Source organism: Sus scrofa, chromosome 12 (genome assembly GCF_054392235.1).
Source record: "Sus scrofa isolate SSC_HxYL_T2T_F1_AM1 chromosome 12, Sscrofa_HxYL_maternal_Yorkshire_Landrace_v2.0, whole genome shotgun sequence".
In the NCBI taxonomy this organism is placed as follows: domain Eukaryota; kingdom Metazoa; phylum Chordata; class Mammalia; order Artiodactyla; family Suidae; genus Sus; species Sus scrofa.
This window is the reverse complement of record NC_139394.1, coordinates 38166197-38191262: the sequence shown is the minus strand read 5'-3', so window position 1 is coordinate 38191262 and position 25066 is coordinate 38166197. Positions and strand designations below refer to the sequence as shown.

Genomic DNA, 25066 nt, shown 5'->3' with positions numbered 1-25066 from the left:
AAATAAAAACATGCAATTAGATGATTTCCCATCTGCCAAGGAATGATTCAATTGTCCATTGGAAACAAGTGTTCTAAAAATACATAAAGGGAAATTATTAGGTATTGTTGATACATATTTCTGTTGTAAAACAGGATTAGCACGATGGGCAAAATACAAAGCCTCTCGTGTAAATCTTACCCATTTTTAAAAAGGTAAGACATCATGGGGGAGGGAGCAAATTAAACCATAATTTTCAGACTACGTTTCCTTATTGTCACTCAGAAAAATTGCCAGGTGTTTCCAGAGTAGTTTATACATAAATATACTAGCTGAATCAGGAAATCTTTCCAGGGCAAATGAATCAACTTAATTAAAAGAAGACTTAAGATGCCAAGCCTAGTGATTTTGGAAGTGGGGAGAAAATTGAGGAATCCGTCCGTAACACCTTTCACACCAGCGTTTCATTTTTATTTATCTATTTTATTTTGCTGTTGTGGTTGTGTTTTAGGACTGCAGCTGCTGCCCCATGCCACAGCCACAGCAATGGGGGATCCAAGCTGTGTCTGAGACCTACACCACAGGTCACGGCAATGCTGGATCCTTAACCCACTGAGCAAGGCCAGGGATCGAATCCACATCCTCATGGATCCTAGTTGGGATGGTTACTGCTGAGCCATAACGGGAACTCCCTGCACGAGCCTTTTAAATCCTGGTACCGACCCCAGGCTGGAACACGCCTTCTCACCAGCCCACCAGGCATCATAGGTTTGGAGTGCAGGACGGATCCTTTTTTAAAAAACTGAACTGATATTTTCAGTCTTTTATCCAGATCAGCTGTAATGGGCAATTACGGTAACACCAAGGGCACTTTTTCCTCTCTTGAGAAAGAAAAAACTCCCATCAGTTTGCTGGGTAACTGATCTTTTCCTGAGGTGCTGGAGAAACAGAAGTGTTCCAGAACCATCTCTTCAGTTCTCCAAAGCCCTCTCTGGAAGACGCTGTGGCTCCGACACCATCCTCCCGCCAAGACCGCTGCAGCTCCCTCTTGCAAGGGCAGGTCTCAGCTGGGGTGGGGGAAAGCACCCAGCGAAGCCGTGGAGACGGCTCGCCCTCAATCGTTGCCCAAATGAGACCAGGGACCGAGATGAGGAGGGTGAGCCCAGCCACCCCCTTGTCATGTGTTAACACTGTCTGCCAAGCAGGAGACACAGAGAAGAATCAAATCCTCACGCGAATAACACAATCATCAGGAACCGAGAGGTGCCATAAAGGACTCAGGCGGGAGCACAGACGCAGCTGGGAGCCGACCTTGTCTGCGGGTCCGGCAAGATCTCCCCGGGGAAAGGGCATTTAAGCCCAGGCCTGAAAGCCGAGAAGGAGTTGGCTGGGAATGAGAGACAGACTGTTCCTGGCAGCCCAGGGAACAGCCTGTGCGGGCGGCCCTGTTAGGGAAGTGCCAGGCTGCAGGGAGCATGGCTGGGGCAAAGCTGGAGAAGGGAGAGACTCCGCAGCCCAGCGGCAGCATTTTAGGGCTCATCTGCACAGTGCTGGGAAAACAGCAAAGTGGGGTTTTTATTGGGGGGGGGTATAACTAGGCTTACAGCCAGCACAGTGGAATGGGAGTTAATCATGCCTCCCACTCCCCACATCCATCACTGGAGGCCACCACCCTTCCTGGGCTTATGCACCAGGCAGGGCACAAGCCAAGGAGGACCCTCTACCCTGCTGTCCAGATGGCCAGACGCATGGCAGGGTCACAGGCCCAGTCTAAAAAGCTGCCTTTTAAAAGCTTTTCAAGCTGGACGGCTCCTGGGAGATCACGTGACCGGGGGTTCCCAGACCTGACGGCACATCCACTTCCAGCTGGGGGAACCTGAAAGTGTACCTGTGCCAGGGCTCCCACCCTGAGTCTCACTTAATTGATCTTGGAGGGGGGTGGGCGTGGGCAGACACTGGTGTGTTTTAAAAACTCCCCGGGTGATTGTAATGTGCATCCAGGGCTGAAAACCGCTGATGCAGTCCAGACCTGCCACGTGACAGCAATCGCTCATCTTCTGGGCATCTAATGCTGGGCTGTAGGATGACTTATGTCACCTAGACCTTGCTGGCCAACCCGTCTCCCAGTGAAGAAACCAAAGCTGGCCACAGGAGCTACAGAGCTCTTTGGGTTATGGGTAAAAGTCTAAACTCCAACCGAAGGAGCAGAAGGGGAAGGGCTGGACTTTGGGCAAGTTCCCTCCTCTGCTTGCTGGTGCAGCCACAACAGCATCCGAGCACATTTTCAGCCTCTAACTACTTCCGACGGGCTGTCTGGGTCCACCCACCACCATTCTACTCAGTGAACACACAGCTGCTGGGTGTGATACGGGAGGGAGCCCGGGGCTGGTGAAAGACACAAAACAGGGGCCACTGTTGCTTCTGTATCTATTCTGGGTCCAGGATGGATGATGTCACCTCCAGCGGCAGCGGAAAGCAGAGTCATGAATCATCCATGAACCTGCCCAGCCTCCGAGATAATAAATCCGATGTCGGCACCATGCGCTTTGCAGATCTGGTGCAGAGGCGCCGGCTCCGCCTGGGGTGCCGGAACACAGGCACCAGCGCTGGAAACATCCAGAGAGAAGGAGGCGCTTTCAACTATTCCCTGCGATCAAGATGGGGTGGCAAGTTGAGGAAGAAATTTCAAATCTGTAGGAAGTGCTCGAAGGCACACAACTTTGATCACCGTAAAACCATGACAGTTGTTTCTTCGCACTGTTGGGTTTGCCAACCAAACCCAGGGATTAAGAGAAGCACTTCCGCACAGGGGCTGAAACTATTAATTACTGTTGTGCCCACCGGCAGCCTCAGCCCCAAGACTTTGTAGGTGTTACCCATTTTGACCCTCAGCTGCATTAATTCTGTTCAGAAACTCACTCTAGGATTGAATTTGGCAAATGTTCCTGCCTGGAAGGGTTGCTGGGACAACATAAAGAAATCAAGAAGTCTGTTTGGCAGGGTTTTGAAGTTTAGTGGTTGTCTTGCTGTGTTTTCTGCCTTATTTTTTCTTTTCTAGGGTGGAAGTCGGGGCAGGAATGTAAGGATGGCAAGGTTTTTTATTACCGTACATATGAGCTCCCCTGGTCCCTCTCTCTCCATCTGTCTCTCTCTCTCTGCCCTTATTTTTATTTCCCTAAATAGCCAAGTTGAATGGACCAGCTGGGAACACTAGTCTGCTGCGTATGGTGTGCATACTTGGAGTCAGGGGCTCTGAGACAACTCCTGAGTGTATTGGTAATTCCTTGGCTTATAAAGAAAAATGACTGAGCTTGGAAGACTACAAATTCAACACTATGCCTCAGGGTTCTTCCAGTCTCTCTCTCTCTCTCCCCACCAAAAAGTATCTGCAACACCCTAAGGTCAACTTCATGGTCTTTGGCCAAATTGGACCTGGGCAAGCCGGGAACTCTATCAGGATCTGTGGCGCCTTCTCAGTTAGGTAGAAGGTCTTTTCTCTAATTTCTCTTGCACATAATTTTGCAGAGGGAGCAGCTGTGACATGGACAGGAGCCTGCAGGGAGAAAAGGCTGTGCCCGCCCACTGTGACTGCAGGCCGCTGGTGAGCAGGGGACGCGCCCATCAGGAAGCGCGGCTTTGTCCTCTGTGCCAGGTTCCTAGGGCTGCTGTAACAAAGCCCCACCAACCGGGGGGCTTAAAACAACAGCTGTTTATTCTCTTTCTCTTAGCTTCTCTTGGCTTACAGGTGCACACTCCCGTCTCTGCCTCCATGGTCATGTGACATGCTCCCCGTGTGCCTCCCTTCGCGAGTGAGCTAACTTCTTCCCATATAACTTGATTACATCTGCAAAGACCCTATTTCCACCCAAGGTCACATGCTGAGATACTAGGGGTTCGGGCTTCCACACAACTTTTGGGGGGATACAACTCAACCCACAATACAGGGGAAAACCCAACAGCATGTGCCAATAGCTCTCTAGAGTATTATCATTTTCTGCAATCAGCAGGCTTTAGCCTTCATTCCTCAAGGAGGGACAGCAACAGTATTCTTTTTATTTATTTGTTTATTTATTTTTTGATTTTTGGTAGCGCAGGAGGCATGTGGAAGTTGGAAGTTCCTGGGACAGGGTTTGAACCCATGCCACGGCTGTAACCAGAGCCATGGTAGTGACAACACTGGATCTTTAACTGGCTGAGCCACCAGGGAACTCCCAACAGTATTATTTTTTTTTAATTTTATGGCACACCCCCGCATATGGAAGTCCCAGACTAGGGGTCGAATGGGAGCTGCAGCTGCCGGCCTATGCCACAGCCTTGGCAACGCCAACTCCAAGCCTGGCCTGCAACCTACACCACAACTTGTGGCAACAATGGATTCTTAACCCACTGAGCGAGGCCAGGAACTGAAGCTGCATCCTCATGGAAATGAGTAGGTTCCTAACCGACTGAGCCACAACGGGAACTCCCCAAAAGTATTCTTATTAGTAGTAACAGTAGTTATTATGTCAGTGATAAAGTTAACATATGCAGATAATATAAACATCAGACACTTCACATAAATTCTTCCTCTTAAACCTCAAAGCAAGTCCATCAGTTAATAACATTCCCCATTTAACAGATGAGAAAACTGAGAGGTTGAGAGAAGTTCAATAACTTGCCCAACATCACAAAGCTGGTTAGAGGTGGCACTGGGATTTGAACCCAGGAGTGTGACAGGACACCAGGGCTCTCACCCCTTTGCCACCTGGCCCAGACACCTCACCAACTTCCCTACTCTTTAAGCTTTAAGCAACGAGGACCCCGGAGGATGCTACATTGTGTAAGGTCCCCATATATTGAGCATCATCACTTGGGATAGGAAAATGCATTTCACTTTCCTGTCTTTAATTAAAAAGACTTTGAAATGTTGGAACAAAGGGTCTCCCTGTTCTGACCTCTCTCACCTCTGGTCTGGGATAAACTCAAGCAAACTGGGCTTCTTTTTAGCCCGGGGCCAGTCTGGCTAGTCTATTAATAGCACGTTGTCTGGGAAGAGCAGAAACTACTAAGACAATTCTCATCTATCTACCCGTCTCTCTGTTTATGGAAAGAAAAAGACAGAGGCGACTTGCAGGCAAAGGATTCTGGGCGGCATATATAATTCAGACTTGATGGGCGCCCCCGGGTCCCCTTTTCCTGGCAGGGCAGAAAACCCATGAGGCAGGACCCATCTCTCACTCGGCAAAGTGTGAGATGCCACATGTGGTACCAACCCCATAATGACAGCCAAGCTGAAAAACAAGGCGAAAGGGACGATAGCTCTTGTGTTACCGTGCTGGGATGGGATGAACTTTGTCTTTTGAAAATTCTCTCACGCGGTTCTCTCACTACCTTTACAGTTGGATGAGCCGTAAAAGCGCACAGCATTGTTTGACTAAGGAATAAACGCGCATGGTGCAAAAACTCAAAAGGTAAATGATATACTATTTTCCTGTATCTCTGGACCTCAATGGTCACTTAATCCTCTTCCCCAGAAGCAAATGCTATTTTTAGTAAATTATGTATATTTACATCCATACGGATTTGTGCATAAAACATATCTGAGTCCTTACCGTAGCCAGAGACTATTCGAAGTACTGTATACTTACTACCCAATGTAAGTCTCACACTAACCGGATGTCATCATTCCTGTTTTAGAGATGAGGACTGAGTCCCAGAGAGGGGAAGGAACTTGCCCAGGGTCACACAGCTATTACGTCACCAAGCTTAGGTTCACACATCAGCTGTCTGACTCCAGAGCGTGTGTGCTTAGCCACTGTGCCATGCTCACGAGTTGTTACCAATTTTGTGATTATCATTTTCAGAAATATCCATGCACAGGCAAATATGTATCTTGTGTGTGAAGGGAGGGAAATTTTTAGGTCTTAAAAATTCAAACAAAGATTGTAATTTTTTGTTTGTTTTTGCTTTTTTTTAGGGCCACACCTGCGGCATATGGAGGCTCCCAGACTAGGGGTTGAATCGGAGCTGTAGCTGTTGGCCTACACCACAGCCACAGCAACGCCAGATCCGAACCACGTCTTTGACCTACACCACAGCTCATGGCAATCGGATCCTTAACCCACTGAGTGAGACCAGGGATCGAACCCACAACCTCATGGTTCCTAGTTGGATTTGTTTCCACTGCGCCACGATGGGAACTCCCAAAGATTGTAATTTGTCTAAAAAAGTTCAACAGGCAGTTCTTTAAGAGGGAATGGGACAGAGCTAAGGCCACTGGGTACTGACTGCTTGCTCTGGGCTTTTCATAGGTTGACTCATTAACTCTTACGGAGCCGGTGTGTTGCCTCCGTAAGAGAGTGAAACAGGGCTCACAGCCCTTCCGAGACTGCCTGTGATCAAAAGTCCACGGGAAGCTGGGACCCAAACCAAGGCTGGGCAGCCCTAAACTCAGGCTCTGTTCCCTGTGACAGAGACACAGATGGGCCAGGGAATGTCCTCCAAGCTCAAAGCCCAAACAGAAGCTCAGGTCCCGAGCTGCACAATCGCGGAGGCTCCCCGAGTCCCAGCAGGAGGCAGCCACCCAGCCCTGGTCCCTGGAGGTCAGTCCTCTACGGGACCCTAGTAGCACCGTGATGCTGAGAAACGGGAAGTTTTTACTTAGGTCACTAAGCCGAAGGTTCCTCTCTCCTCGGGCCTCAGCACGCTGCCCTCACTGAGATCTTAAACCCTGTGAGAGTCAGAGCCAGGCCACTACGGGAACAGGGCTGAACAAAAGCTCCATTGTCCCCTTCCACAAAAAAAAAAAAAAAAAAGCTGTTTCTGGGTCAATGCAGTGGCTGACCCTGGGCCCACTCCCTTTCTGCTTCTGTGGGCCCCAGCCAGGAGGGAGGCAGGAAGGCCAACTACCTCACCACCTTTTCGGTGCCAGGGCTTCTATTCGGCAGGAAAGGAGTTTCAGATTCACCCTCCGGCTGGGACCCCGCAGGGCATCCAGGGGTCAAACGGCCTCGGCTCCCCTGCCAGGCGCTGCAGGCTCCATGTGAGTCCCGCCTGCAAAGGAAGTAGGTGAAACCGAGCCCCCGCGTTGATGGATCGCTCAAGAGACGGTGCCGGCATGGGTGCTTCCGGAATGTCGTTAGCGCAGGGAAAAAAAAAAAAAAAAAAAAAAATTCAGGCGTGCTCCTTGCTTTCCTGTCAGAAATAAAATTAAGGTCTCAGATCGATGCTGCCAGGGCTGGGGGAGCTGCGGGCATCTTTAATGGTCTCCTCTCCATGTTTGCAAATTCACGGTCCCCTTCAACCCTGCCCTTCTAATTGGTTATTTGCGAGGTCATGTTTGCACCAATTTCTCGGGAAGGCTAATGGTGTTTATTTAACGAGAAAATAAAATGTGCAGACAGCTCTGGAGGCTCGGCTCTGAGAGATGGCTCGGGATGGGTGGGGGGAGCTCTCTCCCCTCTGCTCCCCTCCTTCACCCCCTCCGTGGCTGTCCTCCCTCTGGAGGAGGTCCTGAGATGGGTCAGGTGACAGGATAGGTCAGGTCTTGAGGGGTCTGTGTTGGGGGCCAAGAGGGCGGGAGCCAGGCTGCACGGCCCCTGGGCAAAAGCCCTGCAAGACTGTCCTCAGCCTCACAGGGGGGCGCCCCTCAAGTAGCCAGCTTTAGCACCAGCCCCCCCCCGCCCCCCCCCCCCCGAGCACAGACGCCAATGGAGAGACAAGTGGCTGTCCATTCTGGCCACTGTGGGACGTGGCAGTTCTTTCTCCTTCTAACGGAAGTGTGTCCAGTGTCAAGTCTGCTTACGTTTTCCAGCAGCACCGCTCCAGGAACCCAAAGGTGGCAATCAATGTCCATGTCACCACCACTCCCATGGCCACCCACCCAGTCTCTTCTATCCAGGTGGGACTGGGGAAGACTCGGGTCATGCTGCGTTTCTGCCCCATTCAAACATTCCAAGTTTATCAATCCCTTTCTTAAGCAGGTGCCCCACACGGCCACCAACAGATCTCATCATGGCCTCACCTGATCTGACCTCTACTTGCATGAAAGAGCCTGCATGGCTAGGCTGCTAGGCTGAAGGCTCTGTCCCACCAAGACCCTTCGCCTGTGACAGACCAGCAGACTTCCTGTCGCCTAGGCTTCCGACTCAGGTGCAGAACTGGGATCCAGAGCCATAATGATGAGCTACTGGCTTCCAGGTCGCCAGGAAACACCTCAATACATCTCAGACTTGGGCTAGAGTGTGATGGGTACCTAATGGCATCGGTAACTAGCACAGGGACAAGAGGGCAGATCTGTGAGGTGGGGGAGAAGGAAAAGGCATGACGCCAGCAGGGTGGACCCCGTTGCACACCCACCTCCATCCCCCGACCTTGGGTCCCGGTGTTCTATGGGATGCCCCGTGTCGCATCAGGAAGGTGTCCTCACCCCAGCGGTGATTCTGCAAACCCTTATCATGCAAACCCTTCTCTGCCCCATCCAACAACCCTTTCCCACCCAGAAGGACTTACCCTCTTTGTCACATGTGTCGGCCACAAAGGCCCAACCCTGTCTCCCAGGTAAATAAAGTCAAAACAGAATCTCATCAGGAAAAAAGCACACACATTATCTTTGACATCCCACACCTACAAATGAAGCCACGTCCTTTTATTTTTAATTTAATTTACGCCTTTGGTGAAACTCTTTTTCCATTCTCCCTCCCCCTTGGGAAACAGGCATCAATAAATAAACAATCACAGTGTGATTTTTTAATCATTTTTAGCGTACATGAGAGAGTCAGTCTGGACTTGGGAGGTCAATTTCAAAAGTGAGTGTCTGGCAGGTAGTCACGACATTAAGGGCTGTTTTTTCTCCTAAGAAAGGCTTTATCTTCTAGCCCGGCTTCAGCTACATCTTACAGACACTGTTTGGTTTTTTTTGTTTGCTTTAACTTCATTCATTTATTTATTTATTTTTGTCTTTTGTCTTTTTAGGGCTGCGCCCGCGGCAAATGAAAATTCCCAGGCTAGGGGTCAAATCAGAGCCATAGCTGCTGGCCAGCAACGCCAGATCCAAGCCGTGTCTGCAACCTACACCATAACTCACGGCAATGCCGGATCCTCAACCCACTGAGCAAGACCAGGGATTGAACCTGCGACCTCATGGTTCCTGGTCAGATTCGTTTCCGTTGCGCCACAACGGGAACTCCCAGGCACTGTTTTCATAAATAAACCCATCACGCAAATGATGGAGACCTGAAACTTCGGTCAACTGCTTTTTGGGATAGAGATGCTGTACAAGCTTCCTGGGAGAAGCCAAGCTCAGTCTGGCTGCCTTGAGGTGAGCCTGCAGAAAGCTGTTCCCTCTGGCCGCCGGGCCCACCGGGGCACCCTTCCAGCCGGGCAGCGCTGGGCAGGCCCAGCCGCCCCAGGAAAGGACTCTGTGTGCAGGGAGCCAGCTGGGATGGTGCTCTGTGAGGGGGACAGGGGGCTGCCTCAGAGCTGCTGTTCCTTTCCAAAGCCATGAGCATTGCACTAATAAAGCAACTGCTAACAGTCCGGAGAGCAGTCATCCATCACACAGATCTTTCCTTTTCTCTCGGTGGATCCTGTTCCCGATTCCGGAGCAAACAGGCCTGCTGGGTGATGGAAGCCTCGGGGAGGGAGAAGGCCTGTCCCCAGGTGCCTCCTTTGTACTCAGCCAAAAAGCACTCCCTCCCCAGCTGACCCTCCTCAGGCCACCTGAGAAGCTTCAAAGACACTCGTCTCATTTTCTGCGAGGCCTCCAGCCACCTGGCTGATGCCCCAGACTTAGAGGGACCTGGCAGTGCCGGCCCTGACGTCAGAGAGAGGGGGCACAGCTGAGGCTGCCCTGGAAAGAGCTCCTCGGGGGCTCCCTACCCCACCCCCCGCCAAGGAAGTGAGTGTGAGATGCGTTTCAGCAGCCAGTCTCCCCACCATCCACCTTCTCAAACTGATGTGGGGAGAGGGGAGAGAGTGCTGAAGCATTTCACCTTCCCTCCTGCCCCCTGGCTCTCAACCAGCCGCCCACCAACAATCAAATTAGAAGAGACAGCACCGTGTGGCTTCTTCCCTCCCTGCCCACCTCCAGCCCCGCTCTGGGATCAATACCAATGCTGCATTCAAGATCTTATCTGAGTTTTGCAAGGATAAAGCAACAAACTTTCCCCAATGATGAAATCCTTTGATGATCAGCCCAATATTTTTCAGCCCACCCCTAAGAATGTTTAGAGAGCAAATGAAATGACTCTGAAAAGACTGGAAAGCTACCATTCTCTGCCCGCCCACCCCCCAGGGCACAAGTCATTTCTGAGAAGGCCAGGGAACGAAGCGACGGGCGGGGCCACTGAAAGCTCGGCCCCTCACCTGGCTGCAGGAACCTGCCCTGCGGCATTCCCGAGCTCCACACCCCTGGGTTTCTCCATCTGAAAATGGAGGAACACTGTAGTCTAGCACGAGGCTAGGTGTACAGAAGGACTAGCAATAAGATGCTCCCCAAGTTCCCTTCGTGGCTCAGCAGTTAATGAACCCAACTAGCATCCATGAGGACACAGGTTCGATCCCTGGCCTCGCTCAGTGGGTTAAGGATCCAGTGTTGCTGTGAGCTGTGGTGTAGTCGCAGACCCATAGCTCAGATCCCATGTTGCTGTGGCTGTGGTGTAGACCGGCAGCTGCAGCTCCAATTTGGCCCCTAGCCTGGGAACTTTCATAGGTCGTAGGTGTGACCCTAAAAGGCAAAAAAACAAAAACAAAAACAAACAAACAAAAAAAACAAACCCAAACAAACAGATGCTCCCATCCTTAAGATCACCAATTCCCCTGCTTTAAACCACTGCCTAGCCCTGTGCTTGCAGACCAGCTAAAAGCATGGGCTCAGGGGCACACAGGCTGGGTTTACATCTGAGCTTTGCACAGACTAGCGTGCGACTCTGGGCAGCTCTGTTCACCTACAGCTACCTGTCGGAAAGATCCCACAGCAGGTGCTAAGCACCTGGTATGCGGGTGCTCAGAAAGTGGCTGTTTCCACCGGGAGTGTTAACACAACCGAGTTTACACAGAACCCGGTACCACCACAGTGTGCACTGGGATGTCGGGGACGATGGTCCTCTTCCCCAGAGGCTGGACGATGGCCCCTGCTGGCGCCCCCTCCAGGACTTCCTCAGTTCCGGCCCACGTCACACCTGCCTCCCAGATGGGTTGCCTCCAATGACTGATCCACACACAGGAGTAACTGGGACAGCTGGAGGATCACCCTCTCTTCCAATTCCCCAGGGCATCACAGGTTGGCATCGCCCCATCTCCCAGTGAAGCTCCCATATGCCGAGCCCCACCTCAAGGATATCCCAACCTGTGACAACAGCTCCCCCTCTCTGGCTCAAAAAAAGAAAAAAAAAAAAAAAAAAAAAAAAAAAGGAAATAACCTGGGACATACTTCCAGTTCAAAAGCCAAAAGCCAGGAGAGTTCCCGTGGCGGCTCAGTGGTTAATGAATCTGACTAGGAACCATGACGTTGCAGGTTCGATCCCTGGCCTCACCCAGTGGGTTAAGGATCTGGCGGTGCCGTGAGCTGTGGTGTAGGCTGCAGACAGGGCTCGGATCCCGCGTTGCTGTGGCTCTGGTGTGGGCCGGTGGCTACAGCTCCGATTCGACCCCTAGCCTGGGAACCTCCATATGCCGCGGAAGCGGCCCAAGAAATGGCAAAAAGACATTAAAAAAAAAAAAAAAAAAAAAAAGCCCAAAGCCAGAAACCTATTTCAGGTCCTGGAGCTCATCACTCTCAGTTGCTATATCTTCCAGAGGCGGAGCCTGAGGGGTTCCGGGAGGTTAGGAAAAGTGCTCCGGGGCTAAACACCAAGGGGCAGCAGAAGCGGGAAGGCGTCCCTCTAAGGACTTCCGTGTGAGTCAGATGCCGAGTGACTGTCCTGCTTCCAGGACGGAGGCCACACATCCCTGGAGGGCTCAGCGTCTGCTGTCCCCGGGACTCTTTCCCACGGTGCTACGGAGTCCCAGCGCCGATGTAAACGGGGAAGAAATAAAGGCTGGTGCTTCTGTGAAAAAGAAGCAAACTTCGGTGGGAATGTAACCAAGGGCCCCCCTTGTGCCTGGAGGACCAGGGTGGGGACAGGGAAGGAGCGGACACTGTGGGGCAAGACGTGGAAATTCTGCCCTGACTCCCCAGCTCAGAATGGCAAGTGTGGCCTGAGTGGGGCCGTGAGCCTGGCTGACCTGACCCCTAGAAAGCCAGACCCCTGCACCTCGGGGGTTTGCCTGCACAGCCGTGGAAAACAGGTCCCGGGGCTCGCAGGTGAAAACACATCACCGCCCGGGCTGCCCTGCGGGGCTGGGTTAGAAGTTGCCGGGAAGGGATGAGCAGGTGCCAGGACAGCACGGAGGGGTAAATGGCCCGGGCCTCTTTAAGCAGAAAGCTGGCGGCAGTGCCAGCCAGAGAGGTGTCCTCAAACTTCTGCCACAGCAGCACTTTCCTCTTGACAAGATAATGGAAAACAGGAAGCCGAGGAGGTGAAGGGAAGGTTGGGGCAAGGTGGCTGCAGAAGGATTTTATTTTCTTGTGCTTATCACCTGATTCCAAATGCACACTCCATCAGACCAGGGCTGTGGGGCCCGCTTGCTCCACACCCCTGATTTGTGCTTCTACTGTGATACGTTCTTTAAAAAAAAAAAAAAAAAAAAAAAAAAATGCCTTCCCTAATGCTCTGAATCACTGAAGTATCACCCCAGCTTCAGCGCCCAGTCCAAAGAGAAACTCCTCAGATGTTTGGAGGTGGCTGGAAAGCATGTATGGGCCAAAACTCCCCTGTCTACACGGGAAGAACCATGGAAGCAGATTTCTATACAGGAGGAAAGCGGCGGCAGGTGTCAGGCAGGTCCTTCCTGTCGAATATTCTACACTCTGTCCCTCTTGCCTTCTCTCCCCACCTCCCCTCCCCTGTCAAGCAGCATCCAGCTGGCCTGCAGGCTGCGTCCACTCAGACCAGCTTCTTAGATGGGTGGGCAGCCTGTGCTCAGAAAGGCTTCACTCCTGGTTGAAAGCTCTGCCATCATCTTTAAAAAAAAAAAAAAAAAAAAAAATTTTTTTTTTTCTCTTTTTAGGGCTGCACCTGCGGCATATGGAAGCTCCCTGGGCTAGAGGTCCAATCAGAGCTGCAGCTGCCAGCCTACACCACAGTCACAGCAATGCCAGATCCGAGCCGTGTCTGTGACCTCCACTGCAGCTTGCGGCAATGCCAGATTCTCATCCCATGGAGCGAGGTCAGGGATCGAACCTGCATCCTCACAGACACGATACCGGGATCCTAACCCATTGAGCCGCAATGGGAATTCCGATTTTTAATACTTTTTAAAATAAAAGACTCTGCCTTTCATCTTGTTCTGATACTATGAATTACCGAAGAAGTCCAGCACCCATCACAGGAATCCTGAATGCTGGCAGGGCCTAAGGATGTCGGGCAGGCCTTGCCTTGGCTGGGGGCAGGGCTGTGCTTACACCAGGGGCTCTGCCCACCCTGCTTCCTGCCAGCGCTGCCGGGAAGTCCTGACCTGGGCCAGTGAGTGATGACATTCCTGAAGCCACTGATCCCTGGGCCCTGGAATGACCTCCCTTCACCGAACAACAGGGAACACTCCCCTCACCCGGTCACGGAGGGACCGCTGCCCCATCCCTGCGCTGCCTGGCGCCTTTGGAGAAGGGGAAGAGACTTCACCCACAGTCGGAGGCCTCTGGGGATAAGTTCCCCCGGCCCCTCCTCTGCAGTGCGTTCCAGAGCCTGACATCCTGCATGTGAATCCAGCTCTGTCAACCACCAGCTGAGGGACCCAAGTCACCAGCCCTCTCGGTCCCTCAGACGATGACAAGCCTCTTTCCCTGCACAGTTGAGAGGGTTCCATGAGATGACTCATCCATACAGGGCCGGGCCCAGAGCAGGAGACCCCAAACACCATCATTCACTGATATTGAAACAAGAATGGGGAGGCCCCATTATGGCTCAGTGGTAACGAACATGACTAGGAACCATGAGCGAGTGAGTTCGATCCCTGGCCTTGCTCCGTGGGTGAAGGATCCGGCATTGCTGTGAGCTGTGGTGTAGATCGCAGACATGGCTCTGATCCCGTGTTGCTGTGGCTCTGGCATAGGCCAGCAGCTGAAGCTCCCATTAGACCCCCAGCCTGGGAAACTTTCATATGCAGCAGGTGACGCCCTAAAAAGACAAAAAAAAAAAAAAAAGACAACAACAACAGCACTGCCTAGAAGCCACTCGGGAAACTTCTAGGATTCTGAAATTCCAACACTGACCACCAGTGCCACGTTCAGACGGATCTCGCCCTCACCGAAGACAGAGGGATGAAAACATCCACCTTAACAAACTCAAGCCCACGTGGAGATGATAAAGAGCAGGAAGCGGTCTCGTCCTGGGTGAGAGTCCCTGCTCTGACCTTGGGGGAAGCGCCCCCTCTATGCCTCCATTGTCCCATCCTCAGAACCTAGGGGAAGATGGTAACAGGAGGAGGATGACGACGACAACGATGACAGCTACGTTTATGACGTTGATGGACTTGGCAGCACCCTCTCCAACCATCCTATACAGAGGTACTATATTGCCCCCATTTTACAGATGAATAAACTGAGGCATAAAGAACGTAGGGGATTTTCCCCTAGTCGCAGCAACCGTTTGGGGGCTGCCATGAAGACCAAGTCCGAGGATGCCTGTGGAAGCGCTGCTGGGAAAACCGTAAAGATTGGTGCCACACAGGCAGGTGACCCAGGACCACCCATCACGGGCACCACCTTCCACTGGCTCCTTGGCCCTCACTCCAGACAGAGCACTGCACTGCAGAAGACAAAGGCAATCGGGCTCCCGCTTGTCTTCTTCCCTTGCCTTCTCCCCTTGCCTCGCCCCACTCCTCATCCTCCAGCCCCTCCCCATCCATTCCCAACACAGACATCACGGACGGTCCGGTTTTCTGCCTTGCCTGTTAAGGATGCTGTAGATGGATGCGGGAGATGCCAGATTCCCAGGCGCACTCAGGACAGCCCCCTCCTTCTCCCACCCCCGCCAGCATCCGACCCACCCCACTCCTTCCTCCCTTTCCCCCAGCCTGCCTGCTCAGAACAGGAGAGACGTACCGTCAGCCCTGGGTAACTGCTTCTAATCACAGGTGACAGCAAGAATGTAAACAACACAAGAAACATCGAAATGCAATCCAAGTGCCGAGGAAACGCTGCTCGTTGGAGCCTTCTCTCAAGAACACTGCTTCCTGCCACCACCACCCCCTTCGGAAACCCTCCTGTCATTATCCCCCGGTTAACAGGAACCCCAGAAACCAGGAGCTTCCTGAGAACAGAAGGATGGAACACAAAACCCTACCTTTTGACCCTGCTTCCTCTGGGGAGGATTTTCGAGATTTGTCCAATTTTCTTTTAAAAGCAATCATTTCAATGTCTTATTTTTTGGGGGGGGGGTAACAGAGGTCAGAGACCCCTTTGGGAATCTATTCAAAGCTACAAAGACTCTCCCAAGAAAAACATAAAACATTTGCATGTCATTTCAAGAGTTCATAGACCCAAAGGTACGACCCGTTTTCTTCCCTTTTTTTTTTTCTTTTGTCTTTTGTCCTTTTAGGGCTGCACCCGTGGCATATGGAAACTCCCAGGCTAGGAGTCTAATCGGAGCTGTAGCCACCAGCCTATGCCACAGCCACAGCAACACCAGATCTGAGCCATGTCTGCGACCTACACCACAGCTCATGGCAACGCCGGATCCTTCACCCACTGCACGAGGCCAGGGATCGAACCCACAACCTCATGGTTCCTAGTCGGATTCGTTTCCGCTGCACCAGGACAGGAAAGCCAACGACCCGTTTTCTAAAACATGGACAGGACGGTAAGCGCTCAGGAGAAAATATGAGTGCAGACGGCCTGGAAACATTCAAGTGCCACGGAAGGGCGTTTCCAAGTCCCAAGTCACAGTACACAACGAATAAACCTACGACGAGGCTTTGTTTTTCCCCTTTAGACTGACAGTATCTACACCACCTCCTTCAATGCAAATTGAGAACCCAACTGAGTCACCGCTGTGAATCATTTCCACTGGGAGCGCGGGGTGCCGTGGTTTCGCAAAGACTAAGGAAGCCAGGACTGGAAGTGTTATCAGGGCGCATGTTGGGTGTGGCTGCATAATTAGACGCCAGCTCACCATCCGACAAGGCAGTGGTGTGTGTTAACTGTCCGATATCCATGCTCGCTGCAGTCGTGGCCCCCCCATTAATACAGACCTACCACGGACGTCACCCCCCACCTGCCCGATTTTGGAGTTGTCACTGTGTCGTTTGTCTGGAGGATTGGGGGTGAGAAGAGGTGGAAGCCAGGAGAGGACGAGGGGCGACCTTCTCCCATGGGGGCACTTACCTCTGTGCCTGTTGGTCGTCTTATCAAACATCAGCATTGCATCCTCCACCTGCAAAGCAAACAGAGAGTCTGCTTCATAAAGGAATTCAACAAAAGATACAAAACAGTAAAAATGGGGGGGGGGGGGCGGGCAGTCTCCCTTACAGAAGAAACTATTTGAAAATACAAATATTAGGAAAAAAAGGAGTTCCCGTTGTGGCGCAGCAGATATGGATCCGACTAGGAACCATGAAGTTTGGGGTTCGATTCCTGGCCTCGATCAGTGGGTGAAGAATCGGCATTGCCCTGAGCTGTGGTATAAGTCGCAGACGCAGCATGGATCCTGCATGGCTGAGGCCGGAAGCTGCAGCTCTGATTAGACCCCTAGCCTGGGAGTTTCCATATACTGCAGGTGCAGCCCTAAAAAGCAGGAAAAAAAAAAAAGAAAAAAAAATTAGTCTTTCTAACCTAGCACGGCCACAGTTAACATCTGTTGCACTGCCCATCAGTTTCTGCTTTAAAAAAAAAAAAAAATCTATGCCTATTTTAATAGTTTAAATCATACTGTATATGGAATTTTCCCTGTTCTTTTTTAAGATAACAGTGCAACATGGCAAACAATTCGCAGATTATAACCACCATGCATACTATTGTCCTATTTTTTTATTGTGGTTTATTTAATACACATAACATAAAAATTGCCACCATAACCATTTAAATGTAGCATTGAGGGGTATTAAACACATTCGTAACGTCGCACTATCCTCATCACCGCTCATCTCCAGGACTTTCTTCATCTTGAAAAACTGCAGCTGCAACCCCATTAAATTGTAACTCCCCACCTCCTCCGTCCTCTCAGCCTACGGCAGCCACCCATCTACTTTCTGTCCCTACGTCTGTGACCACTCCAAGTGCTTTGTATAAGGAAAATCACACAATACTTGTCTTTTCGTGACTGGCTTATTTCGCTCAGCCTAGTGTCTAAAGCTTCATCCATTCCACTTATGTACAGATCACGCTGGCTTATCCATCTGTCCGTGGGTGGACACTTGGGTTTTAGCTACTGTGAATGATGCTGCTATGAACATGGGTGAACAAATATCTCCAGTCTCTGCTTTCTTTCTTTCTTTTTGTCTTTTTACGGCCGCACCCATGGCATACGGAGCTTCCCAAGCTAGGGGTTGAATTGGAGCTGTAGCTGCCGGCTGACACCACAGCCACAGCAACGCCAGATCTGAGCAGAGTCTGCAACCTACACCACAGCTCACAGAAACACCGGATCCTTAACCCACTCACTGAGGTCAGGGATCAGACCTACGTCCTCATGATTAATAGTCAGATTAGTTTCTGCTGAGTCACGACGGGAACTCCCAGTCTCTGCTTTCAATTCTTTTGGGGTATATATACTCAGAAGCGAAATTGCTAGCTCATATGGTAATTCTATTTTTAATTTTTCGAGAAACTGTCACACTGTTTTCCACAGCAGCTGTACCATTTTATATCCCCACTGACAGGGCACGCGGGTTCCAGTTTCTCCACATCCAGACCAACACCTGTCAATTATGCCTTTCCTTTGGTCTCTGCCTTTTTAGGGCCAAACCCGAGGCATATGGAGATTCCCAGGCTAGGGATCCAATCAGAGCTATAGCCGCCGGCCTACACCACAGCCACAGCCACGCCAGATCCGAGCCATGTCTACAATCTACACCACAGCTCACGGCAACGCCGGATCCTTAACCCACTGAGCGAGGCCAGGGATCGAACCCACATGCTCATGGATACCAGTCGGGTTTGTTAACTGCTGAGCCACAACAGAAACTCCTTAATTATGTCCTTTTTTAAAAAAAACAGCAGTCAGCCTTATGGGTGTGAGGTATTATGAATACTATCTTGACTGCTGCATAGTATTTCAGAGGGAAAAGCTGTAGTTTACTCAATTATCTTCCTGATGGATATTTAAATTGTCCCCAGTTATAAAGAACGGAACTTTACCACCTTGGTTGTTACACACGGAACTGTGTCCACCTCCCGCCCTGGCCAAATTCGCAAAATTGAAGTCAGAGTCTCAGATACTCTCTTAGAATCCGACGGTGTTTGGAGAGGTCTTTAAAGAGGTAATGACATAAAAATGCAGTCGATAGCATGGCTCTTATTTGTACAGCCGATGTCCTTGCAAGAAGAGAAAATCTGGACCGAGCTACAAAGGGAAGACTGAATGAAGATGCAGAGAGAAGGTGGCCACCTCCCCCCGCCCAAGCCAAGGCGAGGGGCCTCAGAAGAAATCACCTGTCAACACCTCAACCCCAGACTTCTAGCCTTCAGAATTGTGGGAAAATACATTTCTGTCCTTTACGCCACCCAGCCTGTGGGGCTCTGTCATGGCAGCCCCAGCAGATTAATACATTGAGGCTAGGACCTTGTCAAAAGCATCAAAGAGAGGAAAATTCCCAAGGCAGCTTCTGTCTCTCTTCTAGTCCCTTTCTCCATCCTTCCAATCATCCTGCAACCCTTCCAGTCATTTTCTAGACACTCAGGATCCACGCTCACGTTCCACGTAGATCTCAAGAAACACACACTTATCCAACGGGGATTGGACTTGTGTTCCACTCCTTTTTTTTTTTTTTTTTTTTTTGGTCTTTTTGCCTTTTCTAGGGCTGCTCCCACGGCATATGGAGGTTCCCAGGCTAGGGGTCCAATCGGAGCTGTAGCCACTGGCCTACACCAGAGCCACAGCAATGCGGGATCCGAGCCAAGTCTGCAACCTACACCACAGCTCACGGCAACACTGGATCCTTAACCCACTGAGCAAGGCCAGGGATCGAACCCGCAACCTCATGGTTCCTAGTCGGATTCGTTAACCACTGCGCCATGACAGGAACTCCTTCCACTCCTTTTTATTTGCGTTCCAGTGTTTTATTTGCACCGCAAAAGACACATCTTTAGTGCAAGTGTTGTCAAGTCAAGTCCACCAGCCTGTGGACTGTACCTGGTTTGGCCAAGTGAGCAGCCTCATTCATTCTGTGCCCAAGGTTGGCAGTGAAAATACAATCAACCATGTGCTTTTGAGTGGACAAAACTGTTAGCTAGAGGGCTCTATGCTTGGAGTAATTTCAGCGTGTGTGTGTGTGTGTGTGTGTGTGTGTGTGTGTGTGTGTGTGTGTGTAGGATGAGCACTGTTCAGTGGAGCTCAAAGGCTCACAAATGAGCTTGGGGGCCTGAGCGAAGCCAGCTGAGAAAAAGAATCATCGGCTATTCATTCCTCACTCTTCTCAGAGGCACATCTCCAACTGGGGGGTGGGGTGGGGGGAGACACTGGGCGAAGCAATAAAACCAGGTTGAAAATGGTGCCTCCAGACAAATCAAATCCATTTTTCTAGATGCGATCAAAGATAATAGGGGGAAAAGCAAAGTCAAGGTAAGAATGGAAGAGGGGGTAGGCAAGCCAGACACAAACCTCGAAGGGCCTGGTCTAGCTTAAACATCCCTTCTGGAGTCAGGGCCCCCTTGTGTTGCTAAGCAACCGAGCCTGAACAAACAGGCTCCTGGGGCCTTCCCCTTCTGGTCCCCATTTCTGAAGTCAGTTACTGGGAGGCAAATGGCCTTGCATGGTGACTGCTCCTCAGCAGGGAGCTGTCCTCTCTCTCCCGGGCACCAGGCTGAGGTGGGGGGAGGGGGGATGCTCGTTTAGAGAGTGGGGCGTCTTCACCAGACCCCTCCCTGGCCAGGCAGGCTTGATGAGCGCCCCCAGGCACCTGCTGAGGGATACACCACACACCGTCTGCCTCCCCGTGCACCCCTCAAGCAAAACCACCAGAAGATCAGCTGGTTTGTTTGTACACAGAGCCGTCACACTTGAGCATATGGCATCGCAGACTCAGACCCTGGGCCTTGATAAGGCTTCCACTGCCTGGGGTGCCAGTGGGTGGCGGGTGAAGCCTGCGGGGTATCGCGCAGGTAAATGTGGCATCTGTTTCACATCCATCGCCATATTTTCTAAGACATTTGCCAAGTCCTTCTTTTGAGCTGAAAATGCGGAACAGTATGAAAAACAGCCTCCCTTCTGTGTTGGCCGTGTTTTGGGGACTGAAACACAGATCTCCATAGGAAATAAATATTTTGAATTTTTTAAAAAGTATTTTCAACCCCCTCGCCCCTTTCCACCGTGTATAATGGGGCCCCTCTTTTCCTTCCTGCGTCTGGATGTTTTCTGACGCTGCCCTCCCAACGTTCACTCCACCCTGGTGGGCGAGGAGGATCAGTGTATGTTTTGGGGGGCAACCATTGTCGTAAAAAATAAAGAGCCCTCCTCTCTATGGGCCCGTGCACAATGGGCCACGCAAAGCCCTCCTGAATAGATAGAGTGTCAGGGAGAGAGAAAAATTCCATTAACACTTTACAAAATAAAACATCTACGAAGGAGCTAGGGAGGAAAGAGAAAGGGGGGGGGATCAATATGGATAAGTCCTGGTGCTTGCAGGGAGAAAAACTTTTCAGCGACGGCAAAACACTTATTAATTCAGAGAAGCCTTCAATGCGATGGAAATCTGGCAGAACAGCAAGAGCTGAAACTGGAAGAATTTGAATATACAAAGACTGAATAGAATGAAAAACACGGCTTCACATACGGGGCTGTTTCTCACGGTGCTATGTGAATCACACAGAAGCGGCTTGTGTGAGCCTCCATCACAGGGGTGGGAGGGACACGGTCAAGGTAGCTGGTGTCCAGCCCTGCAGGGAGTGAACGGAAAACTCTGTCCATTTGTCCATCTGTCTGTCTGTTTCTCTCTCTCACACACACACAGACACACACACGGTAGATTAGTTGGCTGTGCAGAGTCACTCACTTCAGCCTGCAGGCCAGGCCTTGTTCACGGAGTTAGAAGAACACTACAGGAGTTCCCATTGTGGCGCAGTGGTTAACGAATCCGACTAGGAACCGTGAGGTTGCGGTTCGATCCCTGCCCTTGCTCAGTGGGTTAGGGATCCGGCATTGCCATGAGCTGTGGTGTAGGCTGCAGACGCGGCTCGGATCCCACGTTGCTGTGGCTCTGGCGTAGGCTGGCAGCTACAGTTCCAATTTGACCCCTAGCCTGGGAACCTCCATATGCCGCAGGAGCAGCCCAAGAAATGGCAAAAAGACAAAAAGACAAAAAAAAAAAAAAAAAAAAGAACGCTACAGAGCCTGGGGGGGGAGGGGCGGGGGGAAGGTGGTGCTGGGCACAGGTAGTTTTCTGACTTGGGGGAGAAAACTCCATTCGCTCTGCTGAAATGACACCCTCCTCCTCAAAATCATCACTGGTATTATTATTTTTTTCTTTTTAGGGACACTTCTGTAGCATATAGAAATTCCCAGGCTAGGGGTCAAACTGCCAGCCTATACCACAGCCACAGCCAACACAGATTCCCAGAGTCTGCGACCTCACCTCACGGCACTGCTGGATCCTGAACCCACTGAGTGAGGCCAGGGATCGAACCCATGAGGACATGGATCCTCGTAGGGTTCATTACTGCTGAGGCACAACGGGAACTCTGAGCATTGGGATTTATGCTGTGTTGACAATGCCCTCATCGGCCAGAGAGACTTCTTCATACCAGAGGTGGGGGCCCACAGGCATAGTGGTCCCGGGGGTCCCCAGAGGGAGGGTGCAAGACGGAGAGGAGGTGTTCGAACCTGAGCACAGTCCGTGCCACTTCCTGGCACAGGCCTGGTCTGTCTGGGGAGAAGGAGTTTGTCCCAACCTTGAGATGGGCCTTCTAATAACTTACAGTGGGGGTGGCATCCTCGTTGGTGAATCTTTGTGAATGACACAGCAGGGCAAGTAACTTGTAAGGGAGGTGGCTGGGGAGCCCCCCACCCCGGACATCTGGGTGAGACACCAGGAGGCCCTGAGCACGTGACTATCGCCAGGCTCAGACTAGCCATGACCTCCTCAGCGGGTCAGTCGTGGGTCTCCATGGCCCAAGGGGGCTGGGCAGGGCCTCTCCAACCTCCTCATCAGAATTCCCTGGGAAACCTCTTAAGGGCTGCCCCCAGGCTGCTCCCCAAGCCACCACCTCCCCATCTGATTCAGGAAGCAGCATGTGCATTTCTAATAGGCTCCTGAGTGATGCAGACACAAGCTGCTGGCCTGGGGACCCACTTTCCATGTGCTGCTCTCAGGGATGAGAAACACGAACAAAAGTTAAAGACACTGGTCAGAGCTGCTTCTTTCTCTTTACATACACTCAGCGCTCAATATGTGCACCAAATTCTCTCCCGGAGGCAACCAAGGCACGTCAGCATGGCCATGGTCTCCCCCTGCGTTCCCTGTCTCTCGGACACTTAAACTCCAAGATCCTTCAAATGACAACAGCAGAACGCACAACGGAAAAGAGGACAAGAAGAGGGACTCATTGGCAACCAAGCTGTCCCCACACCCAATGCAGAAAAAATTGAGGTTCTCCTCGGAGGACAAGAAAACTTTCCTTCTAATGGGTAAACTCCAGCTAATGTCTACACCCTTCAGTCAACTCAGACTTGATTAGAAAATGATTCAAGTGACTTGACTCTGGCGGGACATGTATTCAGTAGGTACACACTAGAGGCAAAGCCTCAGCCTAAGTTCCAAATAAGAGGCAAATGATAGAGGTCCATGGTGTATGGGTTGCATTCATGACCCCATACCCTTTATTCTGTAGTTCTGTAGTTCCTCTTTTTCGACAGAGGCAGAGCCTCTTTCCCCATCCTGTGTACCAGTTCTTGGCTTCCTACAGTCAATAAAAGAGGTGGAGAGACTAGGATGTCTGTTTGGGGCCCGGCCTTATGAGGGTCCCTATGTTGCACCTTGCTCTCTCTCTCTCTCCTCTGCCGTCACCGTGAGAAGGGCATGCCCAGGCTGGCCTGCTGGGGGGCGAGAGACTGTGGGGCAGGGCCAAGTCTCCTCAGTTGCCCCAGGTGAGGCCAGTCTAGATGGGCTGACAGCTGGTCACCTTCCAACCATGCCAGGGAGCCAGCCAGTATCAGGAGAACGGCTCTCAGGGGACGGCAGACTCCGAAAGTAAACACCTATTGTCTGCTACTGAGGTTTTGGGGTCGTTTGTTACACAGCACTCTCGTGGCAACAGGTGACTCATACACAGTCCCTGCTCTCAAAAAAAAAAAAAAAAAAATTGTTTCCTATCTAAGAAGCTAGGCAGACAGTCTCAAATAACACTCGGCTGTGAACGAAGGCGAGAAAAGGAGTGGAACGTGAGCTGAGTATGAAACGATCAATGCCCCTTTCCAGCAGAATACAGGTAGGAGGGTGTGAAGGGACTGCTTTGCAGTCTCACCCGGGAGTGCGGTTGAACCCAGATCCTGGAAACGCCAAGAGAAACCGGCCTCGCGCTGCTCACTAAATGAGCACCATGAAAATCTGCAATAATGAGCACTCCAGTCAGTGGGTGATGCCTCGCTACTCCTAATTCATTTAATGAATGAGCGAACCCTCTTTAGAATGTCTAAAGATGTACTGTGAGCCAGACATCCTTGCTGAGTGAATTCAGAAGCAGCTGAAGATGCCGCCGATCTTGTCCCAGAGGTGAGACTTTTTAGCTCATGGACGGGCCGAAGAGGGACGCTTTCAAGTCACAAAGCCAAGAAGCTCCTTCAGAGAAAGGTCAGCAATGCTGCCTGTGGTTTTGGCTCCCCAAGTACATAGCAGGTGAGTGAAGCTTATTTTTTTTTTTCTTTTTTCTTTTTCTGGTCTCTAGGGCTGCACCCAAGGCATACGGAGGTTCCCAGGTTAGAGGGTCAGATTGGAGCTGAAGCTGCCAGCCACAGCAACAGCAGATCCAAGCCTCGCCTGCGACATACACCGCAGCTCATGGCAACTATGGATCCTTCATCTACTGATCAAGGCCAGGGATCGAACCCGCATCCTCATGGATCATAGTCAGGTTCCTTACCTCTGAGCCACAATGGGAACTCCATGTGAAGCTGATTTGAGGATATGGGAAACTTGTTCCCAGGAGATGACAAAAGGGGAAAGAATTGCAGATAATAACTCAGAAAGGGATGGGACGCAGCTGAGCATGGCAGGCGGTGTTGCCCAAAGCATGGGCAGGATCTGGGTTTTAATTCCAACTCACTGAGGACACGTCACCTCGATTCTCAGTCCTCAGTTTCTCATCTGTGAAAGGAGGAAACTATATGAGATAGTCACCTGCGATCCATCCATAGAGACCCTGTCTAGAAGGCCTCAACGGACCGCAGGGCCTTCTGGGACAACCTCCAGGAGTATCTCGTCCACCACTGGTCCTTCGCAAATTCTCTGGGCTGTGAGGATGTCTCAGAGCTTTGCTGTGGCTGGCCAACACGCCCGGAGAGATTTCTTACCCCACTTGGGATACAAATACACACATACCCACACACCATATGTATTGAGAGCAAAGCAGGAAATGGCACTTCAAATGATCCTTAAATTATCTGGTCAGACACAAGGAGGGAGAGGAAAGGCAGAAGAAGAAAACGCAGCTCTTCAAACTCCCCCAGAACAAATGCCCTTCAATTTCGCTTCCTGCTCCCACTCAAACGCTTCAAGCGTTAGCTTAAATAAACGCCCATAAATGCAATACCGTGATACTCCGGTGGGCAGGGTTTATCAGGCCTGCTTAAGCTCTATAAACTCAAGGCACTCAAGTCACAAGGGTGGAGTGAGTCTCATGTAAGAGGCAGGACGGCCCGGG

At 51.2% G+C, this 25066-nt stretch overlaps 1 protein-coding gene across 25 annotated transcripts in view; it reads right to left on the bottom strand.

The window, feature by feature from the left end:
• Nucleotides 1-25066, bottom strand: part of MSI2 (musashi RNA binding protein 2) — a 438300-nt gene that overhangs the window by 141965 nt on the left and 271269 nt on the right. For 24 of the 25 annotated variants that reach the window (XR_002336815.2, XR_002336816.2, XM_021066169.2 and 21 more), the window contains one exon: nt 16382-16430. Coding sequence is in view for 22 of the 25 variants with exons in the window: in XM_021066169.2 (XP_020921828.1) it covers nt 16382-16430 (49 nt within the window). In the remaining 3 variants the exon portion in view is untranslated. Of the gene's footprint in view, nt 1-4460; nt 6000-11025; nt 11596-15675; nt 16431-25066 lie in introns of those variants that run through there. The other variant, XR_014820276.1, reaches the window with a different exon arrangement.